Source organism: Erpetoichthys calabaricus, chromosome 11 (assembly GCF_900747795.2).
Source record: "Erpetoichthys calabaricus chromosome 11, fErpCal1.3, whole genome shotgun sequence".
NCBI classification, from domain to species: Eukaryota; Metazoa; Chordata; class Cladistia; order Polypteriformes; family Polypteridae; genus Erpetoichthys; species Erpetoichthys calabaricus.
The window spans coordinates 72888298-72910041 of NC_041404.2; the positions used below are offsets into that span (position 1 = coordinate 72888298).

At 39.2% G+C, this 21744-nt stretch overlaps 1 protein-coding gene across 1 annotated transcript in view; it reads right to left on the reverse strand.

The window, feature by feature from the left end:
- Positions 1-21744, reverse strand: part of huwe1 (HECT, UBA and WWE domain containing E3 ubiquitin protein ligase 1) — a 387803-nt gene that overhangs the window by 195755 nt on the left and 170304 nt on the right. Inside the window, 3 exon segments of the mRNA XM_051933601.1 lie at positions 4714-4890; positions 5795-5852; positions 13803-14014. Of these exon segments, the coding sequence (XP_051789561.1) occupies positions 4714-4890; positions 5795-5852; positions 13803-14014 (447 nt within the window).

Sequence of the window (21744 nt, forward strand, 5' to 3'; positions counted from 1 at the left end):
ATTTGATCGTGTCTATGTAGCCGCCGTCGTAATAAAGTATCGGTAAAATCGTCATTTATCGTAATTTATTTTTGACGTATAACGTCGCCGTCGTCGAGGTCAGTGATACCAGTGCAAAAAATCTGCTTACGGTTGAAAGACACGCCCTACTCACTGGACAGTTAAAAACACCAATCAAACTAACGATGACATCAAGTATTACCCAATCAAAAGTAGGAAAGGAGGCATCTTCATAAAATGTGTGTGGGATGATTTGCATGAGACGCTGCTTTAAAAAAAAAATGATAAAAAAAATACGGGATAAATCCCGTCAGTATTGATTCAAAACGGGACGCGCAATTTCATTCTCAAACGCGGCACGATTCCGTATTTTAAAGGACGGGTGGCAACCCTACAGTGCCAGGTAACCACCCATACAATCACATTGTGATTCAGACTAGGAATGCAATGAATGTAATTACCCCGATCTACATACAAGGCGAAAGTCTTGCAACATTCAAAGATGATGGTTTGGGATAAGTACACCATACAACATAAAAGAGCTTATGAAGCCTTGAACCGAAAAAAGCAACATCTCAGAGATCGTAAAAAAAAAAATAGGAGCTAATGTCGTTTTACTCGCTGTAGATTTTAGTCAAACATTACCAGTTATTTCACGAGGGAGACCAGCACATCAACTCAACGCGTGTTTAAAATCCATGCTTCTCCCACGCTCGGTTATATGTCGCGTGTTCTCGGGTAGGTGCACCAAAAAATGTATACATTTAAGCATGTAATGGGCAAACAAAAAATGAGGTATACCCGAAGGCACAGCAGTAGTACTTAATGTAACTTTACTTCTTAAATGTTAATGTTTTACTGTTTAATAATTTATACGCTTCTTATATGTTGTTCAAATTCTTTTATCAAAATACCACTGACAGCGCAATGCACGATAACATCGAGTGAATACACCATACGCATCCGCCCACGGCTGCCCTGCTGTGCGCAGATAGGACTTGATTGTACAATAAAATAAAATAAAGATAAAAAGACTAAAACAATCATCACCCATAAAGCGGATAGTAGACGTGACGTACTATATGTGTACCATATTTCAAGTGTATAGGTGCAACGGTTTGCGAGCTACAGGTCATTTAAAATCCTGGACAGACACACAAATTGCCACGGTAGCAAATTACAGAAGAAGATTTTACTGTTTAATAATTTACGAGCTGTATATACCCGGCGTTGCCCGGGGCAGAAGTAACCTAATCGGTCAAACACTTACATATATACCAAAGTAAACCTAATCGGTCAAACACTTACATATATAAAAAAACCGAACCTAATCGGACAAACAGCTTCATATATACAGAAGCAAACCTAATCAGACAAACAGCTAATCTATATACATAAACAAACCTAATTGGTCAAACAGTTACATAAATACAAAAGCAAACCTAATCGATCAAACAGCTTCATATATACAGATGCGAACCTAATTGGTCAAACAGTTATGCATGTGCACAATGATTTTACAAACATTATGCGTGTTAACAATCATGAAAAAGAAAAGATTGAGGAACTGTTCTTCTATATGTGATGAAGCCACTAATAAGACAGATTTTTTGCAGGACCCAGCTGTTTCATAACTAAACTACTGCCACCCCAAAGTAATGCCTAATAGTGGTTTTTCGGGTAGCTGTGGAATAAAAAGGGTGTTTTTTAGTCAGTAAGAATCTGACACTACCCTTCAGTACGGGCTGAAGGGTGCCTATGTAGGTTTTACATCCTTCCCGTATGGAAAAAAAAACATACTAACTTTTTTTTCATCATTACAGATAATCTCAGTCAAATGGAAGTACGCATTCTCAATTTATTTTATGTAATTTTTACTTTTTCACAAAGCCATCCCATTCCAATTTGTATGAATAAACTTTTGCTAGAGAGTTAGCAAAAGTTTATTCATGCACATATTTTAATACGGATAATCTATCTCTAATCAAGGTTCTCATTTTCATTCTAATTTAAAATAATAATAGATACTCATTTTTTTCTTCTGTTTTACAAAAACCAATCTATGCCACCTACGTCTTCGTCAAGTCAGCTTCATCACATATAGAAGAAGAGTTCCTCAATCTTTTCTTTTTAATGATTGTTAACACGCATAATCTTTGTAAAATTATTCTGCACATGCATAACTGTTTGACCAATTAGGTTCGCTTCTGTATATATGAAGCTGTTTCATCGATTAGGTTTGCTTTTGTATTTATGTAACTGTTTGACCAATTAGGTTTGCTTATGTATATAGATTAGCTGTTTGTCCGATTAGGTTCGCTTCTGTATATATGAAGCTGTTTGTCCGATTAGGTTCGGTTTTTTTATATATGTAAGTGTTTGACCGATTAGGTTTACTTTGGTATATATGTAAGTGTTTGACCGATTAGGTTACTTCTGCCCCGGGCAACGCCGGGTATATACAGCTCGTTGTAACTAAAGTAGCACGTTAAATGCTTTGTTCTGTATTTGATCTTCTATGTGCTCTGTGTGTGAATCACTACCTGCTTCTTAAACGGGCTTTCCTCTTTCTCCGACAGGACACATAATCCATTACATTTGTGGTATTACTGCTCTCTGAATAATTAAAATACTGAGATGTATACGTGATATCTTTTTCATGATGATAGGAATGAAAGCATGTTATTAAACATGGGAACACGGTGGCGCAGTGCTTGTTCATGTTTCACGCAAGAGGCTTGCTGCGCCATGCGTGACCTTCGATGACAATTTATTACAGAAGTACTGTCTCTTTCAAACGTACTAACCTCCAATTCCTGTCCTTACTTTTCCTTCTCCAAATACCCAATCACCACACAATCAGCTCTGTCATAGACGTGAAGCCATCTGTAAGCTTAGAATGCCGATTCTTCAAAACTTTTAAGGAACATTGAAATATCTTCGTAGTACATGTTTAATTATTCTATCCATCTATCCTTCCAATGTCGCGTCAGCACCAGCAAGAATACAGCGCAATGCAGGAACAATCCCTGAACTAGCTAGCGCTGCAGCACCGTGTCCTCACATGTTTAATCATTAACAATACAGATTATTTAAATGAAGTTAAAGTTTTATCGTATAATATAATCAACATATTTTGCTGCATTTCATCTTAAAAATGATATCGTCATCATATGTAAATACGCGCTTTATAAAGTGGCGCAGGTTGTGCAATATTATAACTGTAGTGCAAGTTTACAGTGAGGTAATCGTACTTATAAGTACAAACAGTTCTACAAGGAGCACTTGATGGACTGATTGAGTGCGTTTATAGTTCTTGAGATGAAACTTTTTCTAAACCGCGAAGTCCGTACAGGAAAGTCTTTGAAACGTTTTGCCGTGGCTCAGGCAGCATCTGCTTCATGCTGTATACCAATAATTCTCTTTCCAATTAGCTGCTGCTGTGATTCCCCACTCAGATACAGTGATATAAATACTCTGAGTGGTACAGTGAGAGTAATATGGAAAATGATCCGCTGTGGCAACCCTTAACGGGAGTAGCTGAAGAAAGAAGATGATGCATTGAGAGTAACAACGCTAAAGCAGTTATGGTATTTGGAATACTATGGCTATTCCCTGGACCATTATATTGCTGCAGGTTAATTACAATCAGATGCATTACACTAATAAACAATTTGCAGTTAGTTTCAGTGTATTTATAAAGCCGCGTCAGGAATGCGGATCTAAGAAAGAAAGGGTGACCACACAGGAACAGTAGCACTGCTTTGACGCTGGGTGCCACCAGTCTGCAAAACCGAGCGGAGAAATGCGTACGCCAGGGTATGAGGTACCGTGGAAATGTGCGTGGCTTTATGCCAAGCTTAGGTTTTATACATTGCGATTTGAGCGTGGAAACGTTCGTACGAAACATTTCTGTGCGTACGCACCGTTTATACATGAGGCCCCAGGTGGGGTTTGGGGACAACAGGATAATTTAAATGAAAAAAAGTTCTCCTATCATAAAACATTAAGACCACCACACAACATAAAACCTAAGTAGACACTGGGGAAAACCTGCAAACTATACAAAGCCAAGGTCGGGTTTAATTTGGTGGGGGGGGGGGTGGGTTGGTTAGTGCGCAACCTCCCCCTTTGGAGAAGCAGCATGGCTAATCATTGTGTACATCCTAAAAATAAATGAGATTCATAAACAATTTACTTTCATTTGTATGCTGATGACAATCAGGTATGTATTAATTTGAACATAATGAGACTCTCCAGTCATGCATTGAACCAACTAGTTTAGTTAGATTAGTTTCTGTTGGTAGTGCAATAGGTTGGCTTACAGCAGAGCCTGCCAGTATTTACTTAATTACTTGATTAGCATAATTACTTTAATTTTGAAGGAGTTCAAAATAACACAAAAGAAACATGCTCAAAAAAAGGGTACATTTATTCAGACATCTGCACACAAAAAAAATACATATCCCTATAAAATGGACTTTAAAACCATTTTGTTACTCACTTATTAAACTAAACTGTGATTTTGGGATAATTACTTCTTTCCTTCAGCACTATGATTCCAATTATTCAAAAACTGACTAATGAGAAATATAACTTGCTGAACAAATGTATACTTGCATTAGAAATTGCTTGACTTGTTTAATACAAGGTCAGAACTGGCCATCCATCCTTAAAAAGAAAAATGAACATGTATTAACCAGAAATATATACCAGTATAGATTTGCAGACTCCAGCAACAGCTTGACAGGCTGCCGATGTTGGAAAATCAATAGGTAAATTTGGCAGCCCAAGTATAGAGACCAGTGGCAACAATCCCTTTTGTGTCACAAACTCCTGGCAGTGGTCATCAGTAGTGTTGTTGCTTAGAATTGACTCAACAAACTTCATCTTTAATGAGAAAAAATGAGAGTTGAAACAAGGATAAATTATTTGAATGCAGGTAAAATAAGAAAACACTATCAAGAAAAATGCCTTTATCATCACTGTAACTTCAGCTCAGTAAGCTAAACTCGTGTGAATCTTGTTATAATGCAGGAAATGGGATAGAGCAAAGAAACAAAAAAGGACCGTTCAGGCTATCTCAGAGAATATTTAGAAAAAGTTTTCAAATATTAGAACAGAATAAGCACAAGCTCCCTGACACCCTAAAAATAGGTTAAAAAATTAGCAAATGTGCTTTTCCTTTTCTCCTAGTTAATGGAATACAGCCTCAGGTGCAAGGAAGTACTGGTGGTCCATATTGTAAAGTTCACATATTAAAACTTAATGGTATTTGTGAAACATTCATTTCTTGTGCAGTTCTTGTTTATTTGTTTAGGAAATTAAATGCATTTCTACCTTGCTGTCTAGAGGCATTAACTGTCAACACTGCATTTATAAAACCTGTACTGTTTTCAATCTACACCTCTATAAACTGCCAGAAAACAGCAGGTAATTTTCAATTCATTTCACACTGTACTAACCCAATTTAGCGTGCAGGGAACAACTATTTGTGGCACAACAAAGCAGGAGTCTAACACAAACAAGGCATAAGTATATTACATTGTGGGTGATAACGCACACAAAATACAGTAAATTCTAACAAGCAGGTAGTTCTGATCTGAAAACTGGCCTGCCTACAAATCACTCAAAAAAATGCAGAAATAGATGTAGATGAACTCGTAGAAAAATAAAGTGGAAAAACTTATACAAAACACACTCCAGGACAAAAATAACTTTCACATGCTTAATTTTAAGCACAGCTACAGTCAACATACTGCCTAAATGTTAATAAGCAAAATGCTCTACTCACCACATTGAGAATGTAATCCATAAGTGGGATAGGAATTCTTTCTTCGGTACCCACAACTCTGAAAAACAGTGCAGTACTAATAATGAAAATCACCTCAGATAGTACTATTTTAAAGGAGAAGTTTGGTGTTTCAAGTCGAAGTTATTTCTTCACAAACGTACTATATATGCATTTGTCACGTGAAATTGTGTTCTAAAGTTAATCGCTTTCTATAACTTAAATATTTTGCATGCACTTGTGCTTTACATTGTAGACTAAAAAGTAGAAAAAAAGCATAAAACCTTAACAAATATGTCAATTTTCTAAGCCAAGACAGTTGTCAAGCATTGATTTGACATCTTGCAAAATAGTTTATCTAAGTTATTTCTGAACAAAGAAACACAAATATTGAGATTCTGCCATCATAAAAGACGACTAGCCACGCACGACAGCTGAGCATGTAGGTCTTCCTGCACAACAACCTTTTATCTGAAGGGGGTGGTTTGCTACCAAAAGATAAAAATCACAGTAGACTGTGTTATGTGCTGGGTTTTGTTTTGATTTTCTTCACTATTTACAAAACAACTCGCACAAACAAATAAAAAAATGTATCCTTACTACAAGAAAAATGCAAGGAATATGCAATAAAAATTATTTCCAGATTCCTTTTGTTGTCACAAACATGCGTTGGAAACACAGAAGGTGCAGATCAATACCTTGGCTTGAATAATTGACATATCTGGTAAATTTTTAAGTTTTTCCTACATGCTTAATGAGTAGTGCAGATTACATATATAATTTTTTTTTTAATTTACAGAAAGCCCTCAACTTTAAAACAATTATATGCCATGTTTGTGAAGAAATAAAAGACTTAAATACTGAACTTATCCTACAACATCAACTGTTACTACTACTACTAGTATGAGATATGTATAAATCTATAGTAAGTGTGATAGAAGATCAAACAATTACTCAATAATAGAAAAACAGGTTGAAATTTCTTGTTTCTTTAATTTGAACATTATGTAAGAAACTCTTACATATTCCACCATAAATTAAGAAGCACTGGTTGAGTAGGCAGCTTTGGGATAATTCTATGTGAAGGAATACAAACCTCCTCTAAAAATGTAGGCTACTTAACATTCTTTGATTCAGTCTTATTAGACATTAAAACAGATACCAGCACTACAACTTACAGACCACCAGAGCCATATTCAATGTCAATGACTTAACTTGGAAGCCTTTTAATGGATTTAGCCATTTACTCTGATCAAGTATTGTTGATGGAGGATTTTAATATACACATTGATGTACAAACGGACACTTTCAGCAAATGCTTTACATATTTGTTAAATTCAGTACAGACAAAATTAAACAAGACAAGCATAATTGATCTACCCTCCTTACTTTAGTAGGGAGAATTAACATTGTCAAGATGAATTTCCTATTTCAAAACACCCCCATATACATTAACAAATCTTAAGAAATTAGATTCAATCATAACCTCATTTATTTGAAATTTGAAAAATCCACACATTCAAAAGGCGACCGTACAATGAACCAAATCATAAGGCAGCAAGGCTACACCTAATTTTCAATTTTATTACTGGGAGGCAAACATACAAGCTATTAAATCCTTGATTTTTTGCTTGGTCTGCAATAGAAATGAAATCCTGCAATATTTCTTTATATTCCTTGCTTTGTACACCAGTAAATACAAAGGTATTGTCAATATACTAATAACCCAATTGCCCTTCATTCACTCAATATGGAACCAATGTAGGAAGCACTTCAAGTTAGAGAAAATTTTCTCTTTGGCACCTTTACATGACAACCACTTCTTTCTACCCTCTCTAACTTACAGTTTTTAATGTTTGGACAATGTATGGGATTAAACACTTTAGAGATATATATATATATATATATATATATATAAATATCTTTGCATCCTATGAACAATTATACTTTAAATGTAACCTCCTATCAAGACAATTTTCCTATTATCTCCCATCTAGAGACACTGCTAAATGAAATCTGCCCAATTTTCCTCACCTCCCACCTTTTGCTATTCCAGATGAGATATTGATCAGTCTGCGGAACTAGGATAGCATTTCTATAATATATAAAAACATTTTAAAGTTCCTTCCTTTTAAAGATCCCAGGGTATAGTGGGAAAAGAATTCCTCATTCAACATTCAGAAAAGGAGTGAAAGGCAGCCATGGACAGAATTCACTAACTCTATATGTGCAAAACATTCAATTGTTCAACTTAAAATCTTTTATCGAACACATCTATCTCGTTTAAAATTGTCCAAAATGTTTCCAGAGCATGATCCAATCTGTGAACGTTGCAATGGAGCTCCAGCTTCAATGGGCCACATGTTTTGGGTGTGGATCAAATTAACATCATTCTGGATTAATCACAATCACCCCTAACCCTCTAACAGCTGTGTTTGGTGTACTCCCAGATGGGCTTAAAATGGAGAAGGACAAATAAACTAATTGCCTTTACTTCATTAGTAGCACAGACTTGTCTTGCCCAACTGGAAGAATCCTAACCCACCTCTTAAGTCAGTGGATAACTGATATTACACACTATTTGAAATTGGAAAAAATCTAATTCTCACTTAGAGGATCTGTTTAAAATTTTTTTAAAACCTGGCAGGAACTAAATAGATAATATTTTAGAACAAGTGTTTATATTGGAGGAAAATACTCCTTTCTCTCTTTAGTACTCTCAACAGTTTTGCTTTAGCTGTTAAATTATATTATTCATTTAACTTACTTATGTTGACCTTGGTTCTGTCCTTACCGGTATACTCGCAGATTAAAACAAGGACAGTGCAACATCGATTATAACTCTGCATTAAAATTTGCAAAAATTTTGAGAAACGAGCATAATTCTTGGAAACGATTTGGATCATCGAATAAATTATAATAAGGTATTGAAAGAGGCTTTGGATGCAATAGCCTTAATCAAAACAATTGTGATTAAAGCACACAGAAACTCAGCCTGGTTGAACACTTGATCTCAAAGTTAGAATGCCAAAAACTGAAGTGTAGATGAAGGGCAACAAAGCTGCAGGTGTTTCAAAATACTAAAAGCCATCCATCCATTATCCAACCTGCTATATCCTATCTACAGGGTCACGGGGGTCTGCTGGAGCCAATCCCAGCCAACACAGGGTGCAAGGCAGGAAACAAACCCCAGGCAGGGTGCCAGCTCACTGCAGGGCGCACACACACATCAAGCACACACTAGGGACAATTTAGGATCACCAATGCACCTAACTGCATGTCTTTGGACTGTGGGAGGAAACCAGAGCACCCGGAAGAAACCCACGCAGACACGGGGAGAACATGCAAACTCCACGCAGGGAGGACCCAGGGAGAGAACCCAGGTATCCTAACTGCGAGGCAGCAGCACTACCCACTGCGCCGATTTAAAACCGATTGTGTTAAAAAGTATATAAAAAAGAAAAAGGAGCTCTCTTTAGAGCTCAGAGCAGTAATAATCCTCATGAACGGTTTGGAACAGTGACAGATATTAGCAGTGCAGGATGAGAAAAAGATCCCAGATTTCAACATCACCTCATAAACGTAATACTAGATTAGGAAACCCTGGTCTCGTCTTGCACACACCAATTTAATAAATTTAATTTCGTAAAAGGAAGTCTTGAGGAGGAGCATTTCTGCTTCTCTCCGTTCACAGTCCGTCTTGTTTTCACAACGCTGTCGTTTCCTCTCACGATCTCTTCTCAACCTTTCTCCAATCTCGCAGGTTGCTTTGTGACAATCCAAAGAGTAAGGCAATATACACGGAGCAATGGTTATAAAAAGGGGGACACATAGGTATCCAGGCTCTTTAAAGCATAAATAGGGATCACTTCACTGACACGTGAGCAAGCCAGGGTACAACTGTGAGACGCGCAGCACTCACCGGCTACAACGTAACAATAATAATTCCCGGAACGTGCTGTTTCATTGTCATTCATTTTACCCACTGTCTTTCTTTTCATATGTTACGTAGGCACGAACCTTTTATCTTCGGCAATCTCATTCTCTAACCAGGCCTCAGAAGCTAACCAGCATAACACTGTCCACCACCCCTTTCGTTATTCCGGCACATTGTTGACATCCGTGAGTAACAACAACGTACTAAACTGGAAGGTGGTCTACGCATGCGTGGAATTCGCGGACAAACAAAGATCAAGATCCAAATGAAGATTATATATAAAGATAAATCCAGTTCTCCAGTCCTTACACTGTCTCCCAGTTAAGCTCTGGGCTGCTTACTTATCTGCGCTTATCATTAGTTATAAACTACAGCATACACTGAGATCCCTAAATACAGGCCTAGTTAAGATTCCAAGGATTAATAAAATAACACTGGGAGGTCAAGTTTTTAGTTACAGGGCCCCAAAGCTGTGTAATCAACTACATGCTAATATAAGAGATGCCCCATCAGTCTCAGCTTTTAAATCGAAGTTGAAGACTCATCACTTTAGTCTAGTATACCACAAGTAAGCCCGTGATTCGCTAGCGATTCGGAAATCCAAGAATGGCAAACAGTTTCTGTTCCGTCCGATATCTGGATGGATGACATATCATGGAGGGTGGGTGCGTCTGAGGAAATGTCATTTAATTACATAAGCATATCTGTAGTAAAGCGGAGGTCTCGTTTTGTGGAGACGTGATTCTGTTGCCTTTGCTGACACTGACTGCTGGCAGAGTGGAGCACAGCAAGTTCAGTTTACAGGTTGTGGTGTTCGTGCGCCAGTCACTGAGTCTGGGAAGCTGCTGGGTTAGAGTCTGTGCCCGTTATGTGATCTATATTACTGGCACAGTGAATTAGAGCAAGTGTAGCTCCCAAGTTGTGTTGTTTGGGCGCCATGTACTGACTCTAGGAAGCCGCTGGGTTTTGGGAAGCTGCTGCGTTTGACTCTGGGGCGGGCGCTGCGGCGCATTACGTTGTGTTATTTGGGTGCCACCTACTGACTCTGGGAAGCTGCCGCGTTTTGGGAAGTCGCTGCGTTTGACTCTGGGGCGGGTGCCACCGCGTTTTGGGACACCGCTGCGCAAGTTCAGTTTACAGGTTGTGGTGTTCGTGTGCCAGCCACGGAGTCTGGGAAGCCGCTGGGTTAGAGTCTGTGACCGTCATGAGATCTATATTACTGTCACAGTGGATTAGAGCAAGTGTAGCTCACAGGTTGTGTTGTTTGGGCGGGACGCCGCTGCGTTTGACTCTGGGGGGGGCGCCAAACTGAATGACCGTTATGTGATCAACATTACTGGTACAGTGGATTAGAGCGAGTCTAGTTTACAGGTGGCGGGCTCGTTGCAGTGCGCGTGACATCCAGTTTACAACCTTCTCGTTTCTGTGTTTTCTGTGGCTGTGTCGTTAGCTATGGGCGGGCTCGTTGCAGTGCGCGTGCGCCTCGATGCGCCCATATCCGGTTTACAACCTTTGGTTAGTAATATGGATGACCATAGCTGCTAATTAGCTGTGCAAACTGCACTTCAGTTTGTTGGTCATTTGTACAGAAATAGAAGTATCACAATATTTTAAACTGTTACAAACCCTCCCTCTATTCTGTCTGTCTCCAAAGTATCTGCATGGACACCTGGTGCCACTCTTCTACTACCAGGCTGCTCTCCTGCATATGGAAAAGTCATCTTGGACAAAAGAGTGTTGGAATAACTGGATAAAAAGATTCTCTATGCAGCTTGGACGGCCTGCACTACAGAAAACCCTGGAGATGGTAGGCAGCCAATAGGCTGAGGTCTCCAGGACTGACATTATTTTTCGCTTTATTTTTTATAATTTTAACCTCCACTGTTGACAACGCACCATAGTTCATCAATTAATTAATAGACTGATACTGATGGACTAAGTTTATTTTTAATCAGTTTCTACTTTGTTCTTTGTGTGTTTAGCAACTCTGCATTTATATGAATAGCAGTTCTGGATTTAGTAATTTGTAAAATCTACATTTGTATTATAAGTAAGAATTGCTCATAGTACTCAATGAAAAGCACTATATAAGAACAAATTGTACTGCATTTCCAATGCTTTTTCAATCTGTTAAGATTGCTTGGCTCTGGAAGCCCTCGAGCTTGCTTAAATGTAATGCAGATAAAATTACCGCTCACTGTTTTGCCACATTTTGTAGATGTGTCTCTATTCTCTGTGCATCAACCACCTGGAATACATGTTGACTTTGGCCATGCAATTTTAGTATAGTGTGTTGCATGTACTTTTGAAGAATTCCATTCCTCAATGGTTTATCCTTCTTATGTTTAATTGTCATGGCACATCTTTTTACTATAGCCACACTCTGAAGCAAAATTAGGGAATTCTTCTGAAGTGTAACACTTAGACATGACATTTCTCCAAAGATGTAATGGAGGAATTGCAGAAACACACAAACAGCAGACACAACATTTGCTGCATAATATACTATGTTTATATTTGTCCCTGTCCTGTATTTCAGTCAGAAAGCAGAAAGTGTGTAGTAAGAATGAAGTAGCTAACATTGGTTCTTTATTGCTGAAGGACATCATAGACATTTTAAAATCAGTGGAATGTTTTTAAGCATTCAACATTCTATCTAACATTGCCAGTTCCAGTGTGTGTGTGTGTGTGTGTGTGTGTGTGGTAAATAGTGAAATGACACTACATATTCTCTGATCTCTCCTCTTAGCAGTGCACTTATTCCACCTGATGTACCCATATTAACATGGGCTCTCTCTGTCTGCCCAAAATGCACCAATTTAATCTTGTCCCCGAATTAATATGGTGTGCAATATCAAATATAAATTTTATTGTTTTTAGTATTCCCTGAGCATGGCAATGTTTAAGCTTAGCTAATCCAATTAAAAGTATTCACAGGTACACCGCAAGAAATAAGCCCGCAGTATATAATCACATCATCTCTACCAGATATGTCACATCAACAGTCTAATGATTGAGATGCAATTCGCCATTGCAGCCACACTCACTGTTTGCAATGCACCCAATAAAATTCAGGGCATGTGAAATCACTCTCAGACATTCAATACATTCATTCTGTCCTTTTCGATTAGAATGACCTAGGATACATTTTGTGAATGGTTAAGTTCTTAGATAAGAACATGTAGGCTGTATTAAACTCCCCCTCCCCCCCCCCCCACACATTCTTTAAGGACAATCTTAGCAAATTCATTCCTGGAGGGCCACAGTGGCTGCGGGTTTTTGTTCCAACCCAGTTGCTTAATTAGAAAACAATCCTTGCCAATAATTACAGTTCATGGCTTGTTAGTGCTTTAACTCTGCTATGTCAAGTCATTCTCATATCTTAGATTTTTTTTTCCATTCTAAGGATAACATCCAAATACTTTGAAGTGTAAAATGGATGGGTAATTCTCAATCCTTCACTTTTTTCTCTTCTCTTTCCTTCCAAGTATTTAATTAAACCAAATAGTGCACGATAAATACACACAGGTGTAAAGGGTAACAAGCAAAATGGATAACTGCTGGTTTCTTTTGTCATTTGCATCTTATTGCTAATAAGGAGCAATTAAAAACCAAGAATGCAGCTGTTTAAGACTTAAATAAGCAATAAGGGTTTATAATCTTAACGAGGGAGATAACTAAAATGAAGCAGAAGTGTTTCTAGAGCAATTAGTGCTTCTTATTAAGCAATTGGGTTGGAACAAAAACCTGCAGCCACTGCGGCCCTCCAGGAATGAATTTGCCCACCCCTGGACTAGGAGAAATCTGAACAGTGAACATCAGAGATGCCAAAATGGACAAAATAATGAAACCAAAAGCAAAGAAGAGCAATACTCATTTAAGCACTGCACAAACAGTGCCTGGAATAAATGCTGTGAAGGTATTTTTTTACCTGAGTTATCCAGGGCGGGTAATATACCGAGATGAAAAACTACAGCAAATAGTTGATTCAAATTAAAAGTTAATGCACAATTGTAAAATGACTAAGATCTGAATTACAGTTTTCTAATAAGAGGTAGCACTCTTAATGCTCACTGTTGGATAGGCTCAGGATCTCCTTGCTGTACATTACTGAAGCTCTGCATTGCTTGTACTTCCTCTTCCTCCTCATCCTCACTTGAAGCTTCTTCAGCTGCATGATTTGAGCGGGGAGGTGGAGCAGATGCAGTGCCGTCAGCTTTCTGAATTGATGGCTTCTGACATATGTATTCAGGTGCACGACCCAAGTTACAAATTTCTTCCAGCAACTACAAGGCAGAAAAAAATTCAGTGAGGTTAATAAGAAGAAAGTGTTGGTAGTCATCATGATGGCAGGTGAAATATTTGCTATTATGATAAGAACAACTTTTCATACAATTATGCAACATGGACATTTCGGTTATCACATTAAGTTAATTCTATAAAGTCAATCCATTACTTTAATTGCTACTTTAATCAAAACAACCAGATCTAGTACTATAATATATTAGGAATCTTAACATTTACAGAACACTGTGTGTGAAGGAAAGATTCATGAAGACTGAAAAACAATGGTGCACATTCCAACAAACATACTAAGGAAAGTGTGATCCACTGCAGTGTGGGTCATATCAAGCCATCAATTTTTTGACACACAAGGACAGTAGTTAAGAGGAAAGAATCCTACTGAAATTTAGAAAAATGCAATTTGTTTTCACACCTGGGAAAATAGATGAGGTACTTGTAAGGCAAATGCAGGAAAAGCATATGGTAAACAGAAAGAAGCTGCATTATGCATTCCTAAATTTGGAAAAGAAACCAGGAGCGGTGTTGAAGTGGGCACTGAGAAAAATGTGGATGGAATTGTAGGTGTCTACAGTGAGGTAAATGTATGACGAAGCATTAACAGTGTTTAGGAGAGCAGATGGGGATAATTAAAATTTTGAAGTGAAGGTGGGAATGTATCATGGACCTATTCTAAGTCTACTGCTTGACATAATCATGGAGGTGGTGACCACAGAATTGTGTAAAGGACTACAATCTGACCTCTTTACTGCAAATTACGTTTTAAAGGGCCAAGTGAAACAAATGAAGCAGAACACACTGAAATGGAAACCTACTTTGGAAACTAAGCGCCTCAAAGTACATTCAGAAAAGACTAAGGTTAAGGTTAGAAATGAACAGGAAGGAGATGTGGACAATGTTGGCGCACACAGACGCTGCGACTTTGTGCTCCCCGAATAGGTGTTCTTTTCTGTTATTATCGTTCTTAATATTGACTTTCATCGTTTTACACACAGAAGCGATCATCCACTACAGTCGTCAAAAGCTTCTACAGATTGGCTCTACTAGCACAGATAATTATTATAACACAGCAGCAATACCACAAGAGATTCTCAACACCAGGACTTATGTTGACTCCTACACTTGGAACACAGCGACGCAGACGGCGCAGGGAGAGGAAGCAAAAAAAGAGGCAAGAGAGCAAGGATTACTAGCTAGGCTAAAAGCTGCTCCGCATAAAATGCCTCTTCCTACCTAGTGTTCTTCTTGCGAATATTAGATCACTCATAAATAAAATGGATGAGCTCCGACTGGATATTTCCACACATAAAACTACAAGGGAATGTTGTCTTTTGATTTTTTCGGAGATGTGGCTGGATCCCACCATACCGGACACAGCAGTTAAACTTGCAGGTTGCACCTTCCATCGAGCCGATCGAACCCCAATTCCAGTAAGAAAACAGGTGGAGGACTGTGTGTCTATACTACTAATGCTTGGTGCACTAATATAACTACAATCAACAAGTTTTGTTGTCCGGACATGGAATATCTGATGCTAAGATGTTGACCGTTTTACCTACCGAGAGAACATACCGTCATTGTTACGGCAGTATATATACCTCCTCAGGCTAATGTTAAGTCAGCGCTTGAATAATTATTTGACATTATCAGTAAACAACAGAACTTGCACCTTGATACAGTTTTTATCATTGCTGGGGGGATTTTAATCAAGCGAATCTTAAGGATGTATTCCCCAGATTTTATCCACATGTACATTGTAAAACCAGAGGGGAAAACACCTTAGACCACGTTTAAACAAACATAAAAGATGCCTATAAGGTCATTCCACGCCCCCACCTCGGCAAATCTGATCATCTCTCTTTGTTTCTTGTTCCAGCAAACAAAGCCCTTATCAACAGTACTAATCCAATTAGCAAGACTGTTAAAGTTTGGCCTGAAGCTGCCATTTGCCAACTCCAGGACTGCTTTGAACAAACAGACTGGAATATATTTTTTCATCAGACAGACTGAGACACACACTTCATCTGTGCTGTTATATATTAATTACTGTGTGGACAATGTCACTGTCAACAAAAGGATTAAGGTCTACCCAAATGAGAAACCATGGATGAATAGTGAATTCAAACAGCTGCTCAGGGAAAGGGACAAAGCCTTTAAATTAGGAGACACCTCAACCTATAGAGCTGCCAGAGCTATCCTCAAGAAGGGCATCAAGTCTGCTAATCTAATGTACAAACAACAGATTGAGGAGGACTTTGACAGTAACTCAGACTCACAGCGGATGTGGCAAGGCATCCGATTAATCACGGATTACAAAAAGAAAAATGATGTACAATACACACTGGCCAATAACAATGCCAACCTAGCAGAGGAACTTATCAGTTTCTTTGCACGGTTTGACAAGGACAATAACCAGCCTCCAGTCAGCTTCGAGCTGACCGGAGACTCACAGCCTTTGGTCATACACATACATGATGTGCAGCGGGCATTCAAAAACATAAATACAAGGAAGGCAGCAGGTCCTGATAATGTGCAAGGACGTGTGCTCCAGGCCTGCGCTTACCATTTACACACATATTCAAACTCTCTCCTTAGGTGTAGTCCCCTTGTGCCTAAAATCTACAACCATTGTACCTGTTCCAAAAAAAACATGTCTTAATGACGATCGACCAGTCGCTCTCACCCCTGTCATCGCAAAGTGCTTTGAACGACTGGTAATCACCCACATCAAAGCCTCCATCCCAGCTGATCTAGACCAACACCAGTTTGCCTATCAGTCAAACAGATCAAATGAGGATGCCATCTGAGTGGCTCTACATGCTGCCCTCTCGCACCTGGAAAAGTCCAACACCTACAGTGCATCCAGAAAGTATTCACAGCGCATCACTTTTTCCACATTTTGTTATGTTACAGCCTTATTCCAAAATGGATTAAATTCATTTTTTTTCCCCACAGAATTCTACACACAACACCCCATAATGACAACGTGAAAAAAGTTTACTTGAGGTTTTTGCAAATTTATTAAAAATAAAAAAACTGAGAAATCACATGTACATAAGTATTCACAGCCTTTGCTCAATACTTTGTCGATGCACCTTTGGCAGCAATTACAGCCTCGAGTCTTTTTGAATATGATGCCACAAGCTTGGCACACCTATCCTTGGCCAGTTTCGCCCATTCCTCTTTGCAGCACCTCTCAAGCTCCATCAGGTTGGATGGGAAGCGTTGGTGCAAGGCCATTTTAAGATCTCTCCAGAGATGTTCAATCGGATTCAAGTCTGGGCTCTGGCTGGGCCACTCAAGGACATTCACAGAGTTGTCCTGAAGCCACTCCTTTGATATCTTGGCTGTGTGCTTAGGGTCGTTGTCCTGCTGAAAGATGAACCGTTGCCCCAGTCTAAGGTCAAGGGCGCTCTGGAGCAGGTTTTCATCCAGGAGGTCTCTGTACATTGCTGCAGTCATCTTTCCCTTTATCCTGACTAGTCTCCCAGTCCCTGCCGCTGAAAAACATCCCCACAGCATGATGCTACCACCACCATGCTTCACTGTAGGGATGGTATTGGCCTGGAGATGAGCGGTGCCTGGTTTCCTCCAAATGCGAAGCCTGGCATTCACACCAAAGAGTTCAATCTTTGTCTCATCAGACCAGAGAATTTTCTTTCTCATGGTCTGAGAGTCCTTCAGGTGCCTTTTGGCAAACTCCAGGCAGGCTGCCATGTGCCTTTTACTAAGGAGTGGCTTCCGTCTGGCCACTCTACCATACAGGCCTGATTGGTGGATTGCTGCAGAGATGGTTGTCCTTCTGGAAGGTTCTCCTCTCTCCACAGAGGACCTCTGGAGCTCTGACAGAGTGACCATCGGGTTCTTGGTCACCTCCCGGACTAAGGCCCTTCTCCCCCGATCGCTCAGTTTAGATGGCCGGCCGGCCAGCTCTAGGAAGAGTCCTGGTGGTTTCAAACTTTTTCCACTTACGGATGATGGAGGCCATCGTGCTCATTGGGACCTTCAAAGCAGCAGAAATTTTTCTGTAACCTTCCCCAGATTTGTGCCTCGAGACAATCCTGTCTCTGAGGTCTACAGACAATTCCTTTGACTTCATGCTTGGTTTGTGCTCTGACATGAACCGTCAAATGTGGGACCTTATATAGACAGGTGTGTGCCTTTCCAAATCATGTCCAGTCAACTGAATTTACCACAGGTGGACTCCAATTAAGCTGCAGAAACATCTCAAGGATGATCAGGGGAAACAGGATGCACCTGAGCTCAATTTTGAGCTTCATGGCAAAGGCTGTGAATACTTATGTACATGTGCTTTCTCAATTTTTTTATTTTTAATAAATTTGCAAAAATCTCAAGTAAACTTTTTTCACGTTGTCATTATGGGGTGTTGTGTGAAGAATTCTGAGGAAAAAAATGAATTTAATCCATTTTGGAATAAGGCTGTAACATAGCAAAATGTGGAAAAAGTAATGCGCTGTGAATACTTTCCGGATGCACACTATGTTAGGATGGTCTTCAGTGACTACAGCTCTGCATTTAATACCATCATATCTAACCAGCTGATCAAAAAACTCTGCACTAAGACTTGCTCCATCCATATGCAAATGGTTACTGGATTTTCTCACCAACCGCCCCCAGTCTGTCAGGATGGGCAAACACACATCCTCCACCCTTACCCTGAGCACTGGTGTGCCGCAGGGATATGTACTAAGTCCCCATCTCTATGCACTCTTCACCTATGACTGTCAACTCATCCACCAATCAAACATTACTGCTAAATTTGCGGATAATACGACTGTCTTTGGGCTTGTAACATAATGAAGCTGAACAGGGAAGAGGTTCAGAATCTGATAGCATGGTACAACACCAACAACATGGTCTTAAATACCAAAATGACCAAAGACGTTATTCTGAACTTTAGGACCACTACAAAGACCAATCACAGTCCGATAATCATTGCAGATGATATGGTGACAGTTTCCACCTTTAAGTTTCTAGGAGTCACCATCTCAGAGGACCTGTCCTGGGGCTGACAACAATTTGGCTATAATAGGCAAAGCACAACACCACCTCTATTTTCTCAAGAAACTAAGGAGAGCTAACCTCCCCCAGAAGTTGCTGGTTAATTTCTATAGATGCACTATAGAGAGCATCTTAACTAACTGCATGAAGGCTTGGTACAACAGCTGCACCAAGGCTGCTAAAGAAGCCCTGCAGCAGGCCGTAAAAACAGCAGAGGCCAATACTAGGACTGAACTGCCATCACTCGAACTCTTGTATAACAGTCGCTGTGTGAGAAGGGCCAAAAACATTCTCAAGGACAAACTCATCCTGGAAATTGTTTGAGCTTCTCCCGTCAAGCAGATGCTTTAGGTCAATCTGTGTACGCATAAACAGACTAAAAAATTGCTTTTTCCCATCTGCCATAAACTTTCTGAACTGTAAATCTCCTCAGGCTGAGATCATTTTTAATTGAACATGTGCAATAATCTATACAGTGGAACCTCGGTTCACGAACGTCTCGGTACACATACAAATCGGTTTATGACCAAAAAGTTTGCCAAACTTTTGCCTCGGTTTACGACAACACACTCGGTATACAAACCAGTTTCCCTTTCGGTTTGTACATGTTCAGTCTCTCCCTGTGCAGCGAGCGAGAGAGCGCGACACACACACACAGACAGTGAGAGAGAGAGAGACGGGCACACACAGGCAGCGAGAGAGAGAGAGAGAGACGGGCACACACAGGCAGCGAGAGAGAGAGAGAGAGACGGGCACACACAGGCAGCGAGAGAGAGAGAGACGGGCACACACAGGCAGCGAGAGAAAGAGAGAGAGAGAGACGGGCACACACAGGCAGAGCGAGAGAGAGAGCTGGACGCATAAGGTAGGAAGGCAGTTAAAGAATGCACTGGGCTTGATTTTGTTTTCACTTCTGTTTACAGCGATCGGTTCATAGCGTGCATTGTTACAATGTTACTTTTCTTGGTGGTTTATTAAATTACGGATTTTTTCAAATGTTCATTTTTTTCCCCTGTGCTTAAATCTCATTAAAAAAAAAGTGTTTTTAGCCAGCGGTTGTTAGCGCTATAGAGCGAACTATTGCAGTGTTAGTTTTCTCTGTTGTTCAAGGTTCTCTCAGTGTTATTCAATGTTTTTACATTTAGTTTACTATTACGCTGTGCATTCTATGGTTTAATCAACTATATTTGTGCTTAAAAACTTAAAAAAATATATATTTACATACAGTTCGTATGGTGTGGAACGGATTAATTGTATTTACATACAATCCTATGGAGGAAATTGCTTCGGTTCGCGACCAAAGTTTTGGAACGAATTATGGTCGTGAACCGAGTTTCCACTGTATTGGTAATATGCAATATACTAATGTAATTTATAATATGTAATGTACTATTCATTAACAGGTACAACAACACTTTATGCGGCTGTACTTTGAGCAATAACAATTTGCTCTGATTACCTGATCACTTAACACTGTATACGACATATTTGGAATTATTTGACCTTTTTTTTTTTTTTTTTTTTTTAATATTTTTATTTTATTAATTTTCATTGTAATCATTCCATACAAACAGATCGATTTATAACCCAACAAATTTGAAAACAAATCAAACCCCACCCCTGAGAAGGAGAGCTTAGCTAAAGGAAAATTTCTTTAAGCTTTTTAATAAGGCAACATTAGACAAAAGAAGGGGAGAAGTAAATATCTATATAAATAAGAGATGGAGAAGGGAGTTAAATGCAATAATAGTTATTTCTCTTATTCTAAAATAATATTGATTAAATCCTGCCATGTTTTGAAAAAATTTTGTACAGATCCTCTAACTGAAAATTAGATTTTTTCCCATTTCAAATAATATAAAACATCGGTTTCCCACTGACTTATAAGAGGAGAATTAGGATTCTTCCAATTTAACAAAATAAGTCTGCGTGCCAAGAGTGTAGTGAATGCAATCACCGTTTGCTTGTCCTTCTCCAATTCCAGTCCATCTGGAAGGACACCAAACACAGCTGTTAGTGGGTTAGGAGGGATTGTGATACTAAAGCTGTCTGAGAGGCACTTAAAAATTTTTGTCCAAAATGATGTTAGTTTGGTGCAGGCCCAGAACATGTGACCCAGTGAGGCAGGAGCTTGGTTGCAGCGCTCGCAGGTTGGATCCTGGCCTGGAAACATTTTGGACAGTTTTAAGCGAGACAGATGAGCTCGTTATATAATTTTTAGTTGAATAATTCTATGCTTTGCGCATATAGAACTCGAGTGAATTCTCTGCTTTGCTACCTTCCACTCCTTTTCTGATATATTGATTAAGAGATCTTCTTCCCAATGTCCTCTTGGATCTTTGAAAGGTAGGGACTCTAATAAGATTTTATATATTGCGGAAATAGTGTTTGTTTCCTCGGAATTGAGCAGTATTTTTTCCAGCATTGTGGAGGGTGCAAGGTGGGGGAAATCGGGCAATTTCTGTTTAACAAAATTTCTAATTTGAAGATAGTAAAAGAAATGTGTAGCTGGGAGGTTAAATTTTGAACGTAATTGTTCAAAAGATGTAAATATGTTGTCTATATAAAGATCTCTGAGCATTTTAATCCCAAAACTTTTCCAGGTATTAAAAACTGAATATACTTGTGAAGGTTGAAAGAGGTGGTTCCCTTGCAGAGGTGCCACTGATAAAAGATTTTCCATCTTAAAATG